This window comes from Myotis yumanensis, unplaced genomic scaffold (assembly GCF_028538775.1).
Source record: "Myotis yumanensis isolate MYYU_CA2020_CCGP unplaced genomic scaffold, mMyoYum1.0.hap1 SCAF_9, whole genome shotgun sequence".
Lineage (NCBI taxonomy): Eukaryota > Metazoa > Chordata > Mammalia > Chiroptera > Vespertilionidae > Myotis > Myotis yumanensis.
In genome coordinates, this window is record NW_027223760.1 from 3466144 (window position 1) to 3479219 (window position 13076).

The 13076-nt window shown below is 46.8% G+C and overlaps 1 protein-coding gene across 13 annotated transcripts in view; it reads right to left on the reverse strand.

The window, feature by feature from the left end:
• ACTR3B (actin related protein 3B) overlaps nucleotides 1–13076 on the reverse strand; it is a 62401-nt gene that overhangs the window by 26319 nt on the left and 23006 nt on the right. For all 13 annotated transcript variants that reach the window (XR_011472592.1, XR_011472591.1, XR_011472594.1 and 10 more), the window contains one exon: nucleotides 181–276. Coding sequence is in view for 8 of the 13 variants with exons in the window: in XM_070423598.1 (XP_070279699.1) it covers nucleotides 181–276 (96 nt within the window). In the remaining 5 variants the exon portion in view is untranslated. The remainder of the gene's footprint in view (nucleotides 1–180; nucleotides 277–13076) is intronic.

Genomic DNA, 13076 nt, shown 5'->3' on the forward strand with positions numbered 1-13076 from the left:
AATGTGTGTCTGTCCTTCTGTGTGTCTGTGTCTCCATGTGTTGTGTGTGTGTTGAGGGAAGGGAAAAAGGAAGAACACACAGCCCTATCTTGTAACAGAGAGCCTCTGGAATCACCATGCCGTCCTGTAGATATTACAGTGAAGGTCCTTTGGGAATCATAAAAATAACTTTGCTTTTACCTGAACTGCAATGTAGAGTCCTGGTACATTAAAAGATTCAAACATAATTTCTGCAAGATATTCTCTATTTTCTGGTGTGTTCAGCGGAGGTTCTGTCTGTAAGAAAGCAGTCACTGTGTTCAGTATTCGCCCAGATTTCATGTGATTGCATGATCATCAGGATGCTGTAGAGTGCCCTCCCTTTGCAGATGGCATAACCAATGTGGTTCCTTAAGAAACCTGGCCCAGCCGGCGTGGCTCAGTGGTTGAGCTTCGACCTATGAACCTGGAGGTCGGGGCACATGCCCGGGTTGCAGGCCCAATTCCCAGTAGGGGGTGTGCAGGAGGCAGTAGATCCATGATTCTCTCTCATCATTGATGTTTCAGTCTCTCCCTCTCCCTTCCTCTCTGAAATCAATAAAAATGTATTTTTTTTTAAAAAGGAAGAAAAAAACCTGACTGTGGGGCTCAAAACCTGGAAGATGCAAAGACCTCTCTGAACAATGCTGCTCTTTGTGACCACCCAGACCAAGAACGAGTTAGTTACGGAGAAGAAAGCTTGATCTTTGATAACATAACACCTGAACCTCCTGAGACTAACCTGCAGCAAGTTGCCACAGGCAAGAAACACTCAACCAAGACTGTGAGGGCACCGGGAGAACACCAGGGACTTCAGATCTCAGAAGAAGGGCAGAGTTCTCCAGAGCACAGGCAGGCAGCCATGCTTAGAGCAAGAGCCGATTAAGCAGGACAGCCGCAGACGCTGCCAAACCCCCTGCCACCAGAGCCCAGAGCAAGCTCAGACAAACGCCTTTGCCTCCAGCTGTGAGGCAGAACCCCAGAGAGAAGCGGCTTCACCCACACTGCGCCTTTCCCCCGACACCGGCCAAAACCACACACAGCTAGTCCAGGAAGAACTCTCCTCATTCAAAGATGAGGAAAGAAACTAGGCAAAGATATATAAAAACTAAAGAAAAAGAGAAAAGTCACAGGAAAAACAAATGGCAGACAAAAGACTCTTCCCCAGAAAAATATAAAAATAAAGCAGATAAAGATCAAAGATATTTCAAAAAATTCAAATATCTATCTACACTAATAAAAGAGAAACATGGTAATTAGCGTACGACCGCTACCCTTCCCATTGGCTAATCAGCATATCCTTATGCAAATTAACTGTCAGCCAAGATGGCCGGCAGCCAGGCAGCTGGAAGCGAACATGAGGCTTGCTTGCTCCAGGGACTGCAGACTCCAACGTTCCCCGCCTGACTTGCCGGCCTCTGAGTTGCAACTCTAAGCAACTGTGTACTATGTTGCAAATAAGAAGCTGAAACCAGCTTTCAGCCTGCCGGGATCTCAGAGCTGAAGTTATACATTGTTTCGATTATAGAACGGCAAACAAGCCAGATACGAAGCCTCAGAGCTAGAGCCAGAGCTAAAGCTGGCCCAGAATAAAATAAAAAAAGAGAAAAAATAGGAGCGGTTGGGAGCTTCAGTCAGCCTGAAAGCAGCCCTCAGCCCCTCACCCAGACTGGCCAGGCACCCCAGTGGGGACTCCCACCCTGAAGGGTGTGTGACCAGCTGCAAACAGCCATCATCCCCTCATCCAGGCTGGCCAGGCACCCCAGTGGGGACCCCCACCCTGATCCAGGACACCCTTCAGGGCAAACCAGCCGGCCCCCAGGCCTCTGTCTTATATAGTAAAAGGGTAATATGCCTCCCAGCACCGGGATCAGCGTGACAGGGGGCAGCGCCCAAACCCCCTGATCACCCTGCAGCTCTGTGTGTGACAGGGGGCGGCACCCCAACCCCCCCACCCCCACGGGCCCTGCTGTGTGTGTGACGGGGTAGAGCCATAACCTCCCCATCGGCCCTGCCCTGAGTGTGACAGTGGCGGCGCCCCAACCCCCTGATTGTCCCTGCTCTGTGGGTAATAGAGGGCAGTGCCCCAACCCCGTGATCCGCCCTGCTCTGTGTGTGACAGGGGGGAGCTCCTCAACCCCCTGATTGGCCCTGCTCTGTGTGTGACAGGGGGCAGCGCCCCAACCCCCTGATTGGCCCTGCTCTGTGCGTGACAGGGGGTGGCGCCGCAACCTCCCCATCGACCCTGCCTTGAGTGTGACAGGGGGCGGTGCCCCAACCTCCCAATCGGCCCTATTCTGAGCGTGACTGAGGGTGGCATCGCAACCTCCCAATCCGCCCTGCTCTGTGCATGACAGGGGGCGGCGCCCCAACTCCCCAATCGACCCTGCTCTGAGCCCGACCAGGGGCTGCACCTAGGGATTGGGCCTGCCCTCTGCCACCCAGGAGCAGGCCTAAGCCAGCAGGTCGTTATCTCCTGAGGGGTCCCAGACTGCGAGAGGGCACAGGCCGGGCTGGGGGATCCCTCCCCCCACCCCCGAGTGCACAAATTTTTGTGCACCAGATCTCTAGTCTATAATAATAAAAGCATGATATGCTAATTAGACCGGACATCCTTCTGGGCGTCCTTCCTTCCAGACAAAGCAGAAGCGGGTGGGGGCCGAGGCAGCGGCACCAGAGGCCCCCAGCTGCGGTGGTGGCGGGCGGGGGCGGCGGCCAAGGCCGGTGCATGAATTTCGTGCATCGGGTCTCTAAGTTTTAAAATAATAGCCATGACCAAATAGGAGGAAATGACAGGATTACGGAAAGATAAAAAGAATAAATAGCCTGGCCAGTATGGCTCAATGGGTCCTGGTCAGGGCACATGCCTGGGTTGCGGGTTCAATCCCCAGTAGGGTGCGTGCAGGAGGGAGCCGATCAATGATTCTCTCTCATCACTGATGTGGGGTTTTTTTTGGTTTTTTTAATCCTCACCCAGGGATACTTTTCCATTGATTTTTAGAGAGTGGAAGAGAGAAGGAAAGACAGAGAGAAATATCCATGTGAGAGAAACACATTGATTGGTTGCCTCCTGCATGTGCCCCAACCACAGGCTGGGGAGGAGCCTGCAACCGAGGTACATGCCCTTGACTGGAATTGAACCTGGAACCCTTCGATCCTCAGGCTGACGCTCTATCCACTGACCCAAACCAGCTAGGGCATCGCTGATGTTTTTATCTCTCTCCCTCTCCCTTCCTCTCTGAAATCAATAAAAATATTTTTTAAAGAATAATAAACCTGCTTTTTGCCATTCAGTGGTATGATGTAAATTTTTCCATGTCAATAAATATAGGTATACATCACATATTTAAAGCTGCAAAAGAAAAAAAAACAATAAATAAAAATTATCTGGGGGTGGGGAAAAAAATGGCGGAGGTTTAGACGGATGTGTCGGTGCTTTGTCCAGGAGCAGATAAGGGCGAGCAGCTGAAACGGGTAACATACAGCCCGAATAAGCAGAGGAGATTCAGCTGAGAGACAGTCTGCAGCCAGGAAAGACATAGAGAACTCCTAGAAAAAGGGGAGGGTTAGAGATTGAGGCTGAAACCTCCCCCCGGGCGCCGGCTCAGCCACGAGACCGCGCCATCTTGAGTGGCTGTTACCGGCATCCAGAGATCGGCTAGTAACCCGGAGGCAACGGCTCTTAAGCAGCGCGACTACATGAACTCAGACGAGCCCTGCTTCTCCCCACGGAAAGGTTAGACTTCCCCCAAAGGTGCGGTTTGCAATTCAGGTTGGAGCGAGGAACTCGCGCTTGGGGGGAAATCTGCACCCCACAAAGTCCGCGGCCGTTGGGGCCAGCGTGACCCCACAAGTGGGGAAGGGCTCCCACAGGGCTGCTGGCAGAAGGGAACACTATAAATAAGCCCATAGTTGGACTGGATGCAAAGGGGCAGCCTCAGATTTTGCCAGCCGGCCGGCTACTTGGTGCCAGGGGCCAGAGCGCGCGCAGAGACTCCGCGCAGTTCTGGAAGGTGGAGCCCTGCGAGTTCGCACAGCTTCCCAGGCTCTTGTTTACACACTTCCTCTTAAATCTGTGCATTTGATTGTTGAACCCAGTGCATGGGATTACCCAGTTGGGGTCACTAGCAGAGCCTGTAGGGGAAGGTTGTTTTTGGGGAGCCTGGGAAACAGAGCTGGGAGTGGTGACTGGGGAACCAGCTCTGGGCGGAGCTGGTTCAGGTACAATAGAGAACTCCTGGTCAGAGGACTTATAGCCTCGGAGGTCAATCCAGACACACTGCCAACCAGAGGCAGAGCCACAAACTGACTCTTGTGTAAATACAGATAAAGGCAGTATGGGGAACCAATACGGCCTGCCTTAAAATCAGGACTGTGGCTTACAACACAGAGGAACAGTGTATCAGAGGGAAATTCAATATTCTCCTGAATACCTGGCGTGCCAAAAAGAAGTGTAGACGATCTGAAGCACCTTCATTACTACACATTTTTATTTTTATTTTTTTAAATTATTTTTTCACCTTTTAACTAAGAAACCATTTTTTTCTTTTCTTTTTTTCATCACCTGATTTTACCCTTTTAATTACTACATTTTTATTTTTAACCAGTATTATTACTGCTACCATTTTACCATTTTTTAAAGTGTCATTTTATTTTGTCTTTATTTTATTTTGGGACTAATGTTCTCCATTCTATTTTCATCGTTCCTTTAGCAGCATTTTTCTCTATCTCAATTTTGCCTCTGTGCTAAAACCCTCTTCCCCACTTTTTCCCTTTTGTTGTCCTGTTTCTCTTACCCTACTCCAGCTTTAGCTTTTCCCTATTCTTTTTACCCCCTGTCAAAATTTCACCCTACTTATATATCCTATTTCCAATCCCCTACTCTAAATCCTTATACACCTTTCCCTTATCTTTCTTCACTATCCAAATTTTTTTTTCTTCTTTTCTCTCTCTATTGTTTTATTGTTGTTTGCTTGATTGTCGAGTATATTGGGGTTTTTTTTTTTAGGATTGTTTGTGAGGTTATTCTGCTTATTCTTTTTGTTTTCCCGCCCCCTCCCCCCGCCCCCCGGTTATTTTTGTGCTTCTGTTTTCCCTTGCATCGCTTGATATTATTGGTTGTTTGTAGTTTGTATTCATCTCCAGGAATCTGTTACTGGAATTTGTTGGGATTAGTGGCGGTTCTATAGGAGTTTTCTCCTCGTATAAATAGTCTCTTCCCCTCTTCTACTTCATTCTCTTTTCTCTCTTACTTTTTTTTTCTTCTTTTTTCCCCTCCCTTTTTCCAATTTCATTTTTGCACTCCTTTTTTTTTCTTTCTTTTTTCTCTTCTATCTTTTTCTCTTCTTTCTTCCTTATCTCCTAACTCTCTTAGCTCGGGTGGCCACCTTTATTTGGGGTTATTAATATCGTAAATACATTCGTGTTCAGTGCCTGGTATGTTGTGCCTTGTTGTGTTGTATTTTGTGCTTTTAAATCAACACAGCAGCCGAACCGGTTTGGCTCAGTGGATAGAGCGTCGGCCTGCGGACTCAAGGGTCCCAGGTTCGATTCCAGTCAAGGGCATGTACCTTGGTTGCGGGCACATCCCCAGTAGGGGGCGTGCAGGAGGCAGCTGATCGATCTCTCTCATTGATGTTTCTAACTCTCTGTCCCTCTTCCTTCTTCTCTGTAAAAAATCAATAAAATATATTTTTAAATAAATAAATAAATAAATAAATCAACGCAGCAGATCCAAGCAACAGCGGCCTCCTGATCACCACACACTCTGTCTGGGGAACAGTTACTGTGTGTGAAGCCTCCCTCCACCAGCCAGAAGAGCCACCACAGCTGTGAACAGCACCCACCAGAGGACCTGCTACCAATGGAGGAGCAGCTGCTACCACAACCGCCCAAGGAGCAACCACAGCCCGAGGAGCCACTGCCACCCAGGGAGCAGCCACTGCCACCCAGGGAGCAGCCACTGAACGACTCAACGTCTAGATATGTCAGTGAGATCAAACATGGGTAGACAAAGAAACCCCCAAAGGAAGGAAAAGGAGGACTCGCCAGAAAAGCAGCTAAGTGCTACAGAGGCATGCAACATGACAGAAAAAGAATTCAGAATAAGGGCCCTAGAGTGCATAAACCGGATGGAGGAAAAAATCAATAACATATGCAAGAAGCTAGAAGAAACTGGTGAAAAAATCAACAACTTAAGTAAGACCCAAGGAGAAATGAAGAGCGATATAGCTGCAATAAAAAACACCATTGAAAGTATCAACAGTAGACTAGAAGAAGCGGAGGACCGAATTAGTGAATTAGAAGACAAGGAAGCAAAACACTCCCAAACTGTACTGCAATTGGAGAAAAAAATTAAAAGACAGGAGGAGAGCCTAAGGGAGCTTTGGGACAACATGAAACGAAACAACATACGAATAATAGGGGTGCCAGAACAACAGAAAGATGAACAAGGATTAGAAAATCTATTCGAAGAAATAACATCAGAAAACTTCCCTGAGGTGGGGAAGAAAAAAGTCACACAAGTCCAGAGAGTTCCAAACAAGATGAACCCGAAAAGACCCACACCAAGACACATCATAATTACCATGGCAAATGTTCAGGACAAAGAGAGAATCTTACAGGCTGCAAGAGAGAGGCGGAAAGTTACATACAAGGGATCTCCCATTAGATTATCAAATGATTTCTCAAGAGAAACACATCAGGCCAGAAAAGAATGGACGGAAATTTACAAAGTGATGCAAAGCAAAGGACTGAATCCAAGAATACTCTATCCAGCAAGGCTATCATTCAAAATTGAAGGGGAAATAAGAAGCTTCACAGACAAAAAAAGGCTAAGGGAGTTTATCACCAAAAATTATCTAGGCCTTTTGGCAAAAAAAAAAAAACCAAAAAAAAAAACCCACATCACCCTTTGTTATGGATTGAAGTATGTCCCCAAAAATTCACATGTTGAACCCCCAAACCCAAGTGTGACTGTATTTGGAGATGGGGTCTCTAGGGAAGTAATTGAGGTTAACTGAAGTCACAGGATGGGGCCCTAATTGAACAGGATAATGTCTATTAGAAAAGGAAGACACCAGGCAGCTCTCTCTCACGTGAACAGAAGACCACGTGAGGCACAGAGGGAAGGCAGCCACCTACAAGCCGGGAAGACAGGCCTCCAGCAGCCAACCCTCACGGCACCTTGACCTTGGGCCTTAAGCCTCCAAGTTGAGAAAACAAGCATGTGTGTGGAAGCCACGAGCTGGTGGTACTTGTTATGGCAGTTCCAGCAGACACCTTAAAGTGGGAAAAGCATGCCAGCCTTGGCCATTAGCATACCTACGTTTACCACCGAGACATAAGGGCTCACTCACAGTATATACAGCAGGAAGCTACGACCCAAGAATTCTACATCTGACCACGTTGTCAATCGAGTATGTTGCAAAAACAAGTCTCTTTAAACATTTGAGAACTTGGAGAAGTGGTTTCCATGAGCCCTACATGAAGGAACTATTAGAAGATCAACTTGAGCCAAACAAGAAGAGTGCAGAAGTATAGAAAAAACTGACAATGCACATGTAATCCAGTTAAGGTGTAAGACTTTTCTTTTCTGGGAATCACAGTTACAGGACAGAATGCAAATGTCGTCAATTTAAACAGCAATAATATCAAATTGAGAGATGTGGACAGAAAAGAGGGACTATAAAGCCATTGATATCCTCTTACGATGGAATCAAAAGGTTCTGCTTTAACCTGACAAAGTATCAGAGGCACTAACATACAGAAAGTCATCAATGTTAGTATTAGAGTAAGTTCAGTGACAAACTCAATCACAAGCAGGTGGCAGAGGCAAGGATGAGGGACGAAACTGTGAGGATGAGCCAATCTGGTCATTGATCACAGCAGGAAGTAATCATCGCTAAACAAACACAGGTCAATGTATTACTTGAAATTTGAGTTACATTTAAAAACAAATTATTAGTTATGCATATATGCATACAAGTTCTTTGACTGATCTCTCCCCATCCCCACCTTCCCTCTGAAATTGGCCTGGAGTGGGGGGGAGGGGGTGTGTGGGGGCAGGCTAGAAGAGGTCAATGGGGGGGGGGGGGGACATAGGTAATACTTTCAATAATAAAGATTTTTTAAAAACACAAGTTATTAGAAAGAATACACACCCAATGCAATGCAAAGAGAAAACCAAGCCTGAGTGTTAACAAATTAATACATAAACAAAACACACTAAAAACAGAAAGCGTAACATAAAGCAAGTGGCTAAACTAAGAGCAGCCATAGCTGTCACAGCAGCATGCAGACCAATGGGTTGACTGGGGTCAGAAGACAGTGATCTCCTCTCCACCTCGGTTAGCTGGAAAGATGAAAAGAGTCTAAGTACTTACAGAGCACCTGGCGTTCAAAGAAAGTGAGTTATTAGTACCAAAATCATCGCAAAGACCAGTGAGCAACTCTCCCACCACAGAGGAAAAGTCTCTCAGCAAAGATCATGAAACAAAATCAAATCACACTACAAGCCAGAGACCCACCTAATCAAGATGCCCACAGAAGTCAAAGTCAGCCCCTCCAGTCAGGAGGACAAGATCGGAAATGATCTAAAGCCCATCATGAGGAAGTGATTACATAAATTATGCCACTTCCATAAAACACACTTTACAGCAATGAAAAGGGTGAGCCCCATATGCTGATATGAAACAAGCTCTGTGATAAACCGTTAAACAAGAGAAAGGTGTCTCCATACATTCTTTTTATAAGTTATTTTTAATTGATTTGAGAGAGAGAAACATTGATGTGAGAAACATTTATCAGCTGCTCCCTCCCACCGCACCTTGATTGAACCCGCAACCTCGGCATGTGCCCTGACTGGGAATCAAACCACCTTTTAGTGCATGGGATGACGCCCAACCAACTGAGACACACCAGCAGGGCTACTACATACATTCTTAAATATTCTTTTTGTTGACAATTTTTAATTAAAACTTTTTATAAATATAAGGGGGAAGGGGAGGGGCATTGTTGAGTAAGTACACAGTTTCAGTTTACACAGTAGAAAATTTCTAGACATCTGTTCCACAACAATGTAAATACAGTTAATATGACTGGAATTAAAAATGGTAGGAAGGAAAATTTCATATTACCCTTTTTATCTATCTATATATATAAAAGCCTAAGCGACCGTCGCAACCGAAACAACCGAACGGATGACCGAACAGACTACATGGGGTGACCAGGCTGGCAGGGAGGTTAGTGAGGGCCAACCAAAAGACTGAGCACCAGGCTGTGTGGGGCGACCAGGCCAGCAGGGAGGGCAGTGAGGAGTGACCAAACAACTGAACAGCAGGCTGTGTGGGGCGACCAGGCTGGCAAGAGGGGCAGCTGGGGGTGACCAGGCTGGCAGGGTGGGGCAGTGAGGGGTGACCAGGCCAGTAGAGGGGGGCAGTGAAGGGCAACCAGGCTGGCGGGGAGGGGGTGGGCAGTTAGGAGCCTATGGTCCCAGATTGTGAGAGGATGTCCGACTGCCGGTTTAGGCCCGATCCCCAGGACCGGCAGTCGGACATTCCCTGAGGGGTCCCGGATTGGAGAGGGTGCAGACTGGGCTGAGGGGACCCCCCGCACCACCACCACATGAATTTCATGCATCAGGCCTCTAGTTTTAAATAAAAAGTCAAGGTGTTCAATAGTGTGTGTATTTTGTTACCATTTGTATAAAACAAAAGTTTATGCGAAATCCATGTGCCTGCACACAATTATCTCTGCAAAGACCAATCATGAAGTGGTTAAGGGCTGGTAGCAGGGTGGGCAGGAGGCGTCAGAGCTGGGAACCCTTCTGCATCCTACGCTGTGTGCTCATCTCAGCTGGCTATCACCTCACTGGGTGCTTTCGTTTAGACTCTGTGTAGTAACTAAAGCAAAATTCACAGTGCCCCACATAAGATTTAATCACTGTAATTAGAATCAATCTATTCCCTGGATGGGTGAGAGAAAGCAGTCTTAAAACCTGGGGGAGAATAAATGAAGTCATACTCAAAAGCAGATTATAAATAAGGGGCCTCAAAGTCACATTACTCACTTTAACGTGCCTCCTCAAGAGGTGAAATTGGTACTTGTGAAGTGCCCAGCACCTAGTTTGCACTATAAATGTTAGAAATTATTAGTTTAGATTTCTTTCATTTAAAATACATGTACTGGTCACAGTATGTCTCTCTTTTTTTTTTTTTAATATATTTTATTGATTTTTTACAGAGAGGAAGGGAGAGAGATAGAGAGTTAGAAACATCGATGAGAGAGAAACACCGATCAGCTGCCTCCTGCACATCTCCCACTGGGGATGTGCCCGCAACGCAGGTACATGCCCTTGACCGGAATCGAACCCGGGACCCTTCAGTCCGCAGGCCGACGCTCTATCCACTGAGCCAAACCAGTTTCGGCCACAGTATGTCTCTTAAGGTACCTCCTACCAATCTGAAAAATGGGCCTAGTAACTACCTCCCTCAGGGTCACTGGTGGGATGAAATAAACGAGTTAATACATGTCAATACTGGGGGGGGGGGGGGGGGGGGGCGGTAGCACAGCAAATGCTCAATAAAAGTCAGCTGCAATGATCAATAATGAGTCTCAGACCAGAAGAAATAACCCGTATGAACTAAAGAAATCTACAAAGTTTTTTCTCACCTTAAATAGGAATCCAAGCACCTTAATAAGTTACCTTTATAAGCAAAGCATTTCAACTGAGTAGAGGGGGAAAGTAGCAAGAGGGAAAGGTCACAAAGATATGAAAAGTATAGGTAGGTCTTGGCCGGGTGGCTCAGTTGATTGAGTGTCATCCTGTGCGCCAAAAGGTTGAGGGTTCAATTCCAGGTCAGGGAACATACCTAGGTTGTGGGTTCAATCATACCTGTGGTCACATAGTATGGAAGGCACTACCCATTGCCTACCCCCTATCCATTCTCCCATCTGCCTTCCTGACTGACCACTGATCAGTCATAGGAGGCAGTGACAGGCCAGAAGATGAGCATATCCCTGAACTCCCTGTGGACAGGGATGGCTAAAGGACTAAGTTCTGGCCAGTAAGAAGCAAAAGCTGATGGATACACCTTCTAGGAAAGCTCCTTCAAGGTCAAGGGCAGACTCAAGCAGTAGTCTCCTTTCTGCCCTTAACCCGCCCTTTCTTGGAACACAGCAGTGCTGACAGGAGCTGCAGCAGCCACCCTGTGATGATGAGATCCTTGGAATGGAAGCCTCATGCTAATCTCCGCTGGCTATCGCCCAGCCCAGTGCTGGCAGGAGCACAAGGTCCCTAACGACACTGGGAGTGCCAGACCAGCACTGGCTCCTACTACAAATTTAACAATAAAAGCCCCAACCGTTTAAACTACTATTCTTTATACTTCTATTACTTGCTACCAAAACACTCACCATCTGTGGAGACTCCACATTAAAATCCATATACTTCCATTTAAGGAATGCTTACAATATAATTAGGCTACCCTGCTTCTTGAATCAAATTCAGCATTATTAAGGGCATATCCTCATGGGTTCTGAGAACTTTAATCATAAATCCATTTCTTCCTCAATCCTCCATTTCTTCTATGTTTACTACCAGTAATTGTTCCTTTAGGATACCAAGTTAAATAAAACTTCCCTAAACCATTATTTATGACAAGCTCTAAATTGGAGGTATCGTGTTTTCAAACATATTAAAACATCACAGGAATGCAACCTGCATAAACATTTTTATTCATAAGAATGGTAAAATAGCCCTAGCTGGTTTGGCTCAGTGGATAGAGCATCAGCCTGCGGACTGAAGGGTCCGGGTTCAATTCCAGTAAAGGGCACATGCCCGGGTTGCAACTCAATCCCAAGTAGGGGGCATGCAAGAGGCAGCCAATCAATGATTCTCTTGCATCATGTTTCTATCTCCCTCTCCCTTCCTCTCTGAAATCAATAAAAATATATATTTTTTAAAAATAATGGTAAAATATCATCTGGTATTGATTCTAAAATGAATAATTAGTCACTGCCATAAAAACCAATCCATAGTTCTGGGTTAAGCCAGCAAAATGTACACATGGATCTTATACTGTCCCACCCCAATCTCCTTTGTAACTGCAGCAAAGAAACCTTTTTAAAAACTATAGGCCTGGGGGGGAGGGGGGGAGGGGCAAGCTGGAGAGGATCAATGGAGGAAAAAGGGGGACATATGTAATACTTTCAACAATAAAGAATTAGCCCTGACCGGTTTGGCTCAGTGGATAGAGCGTCGGCCTGCGGACTGAAAGGTCCCAGGTTCGATTCCGGCCAAGGGCATGTACCTTGCTTGTGGGCACATCCCCAGGAGGAGGTGTGCAAGAGGCAGCTGATCGATGTTTCTCTCTCATCGATGTTTCTAACTCTCTATCTCTCTCCCTTCCTCTCTGTAAAAAATCAATAAAATATATTAAAATAAAAATAAATAAATAAAAAAACAATAAAGAATTAAAATAAAAAGGAGAAGTGCTTTGTAATTGGGAAAGCTTTATGAATATACTAGACGCCTGGTGCACAAAATTCATGCATGGGTAGGGTCCCTAGGCCTGGCCGGCGATCAGAGCCGATCTGTGGGGCGACCAGCAGGGCGATCAGGGGGCCTCCACTGTCACCCGCCTTGGCCGGCCTGGCGCCACCCACTTGCTGCCCCCCCCCACCATCGCCAATCATGACCCTCTGCAGGAGGCAATCGGGGCATTGCCAGCCCGCTCGCTGCCCCCCAATCGTGCCGCTGCCGCCAGTTGCCTCCCTCTGTGGAGTAATGGGCAGGGCGATCAGGGGGCCCCCGCTGGCACCCGCCTTGGCTGGCCTGGGGCCTGAAGGCTGGGGGCACCTCCTGCGTTGAGCATCTGCCCCCTGGTGGTCAGTGTGCATCACAGCGACTAGTTGTTCCACTGGTCATTCCGCCATTCAGACGATCTGCATATTAGGCTTTTATTATATAGGATGATATGATCATGCCCTACATGGTAGAAAGAAAAAACAACTATACATCCTTGCCCGACCAGCATGGCTCAGTGGTTGAGTGTTGG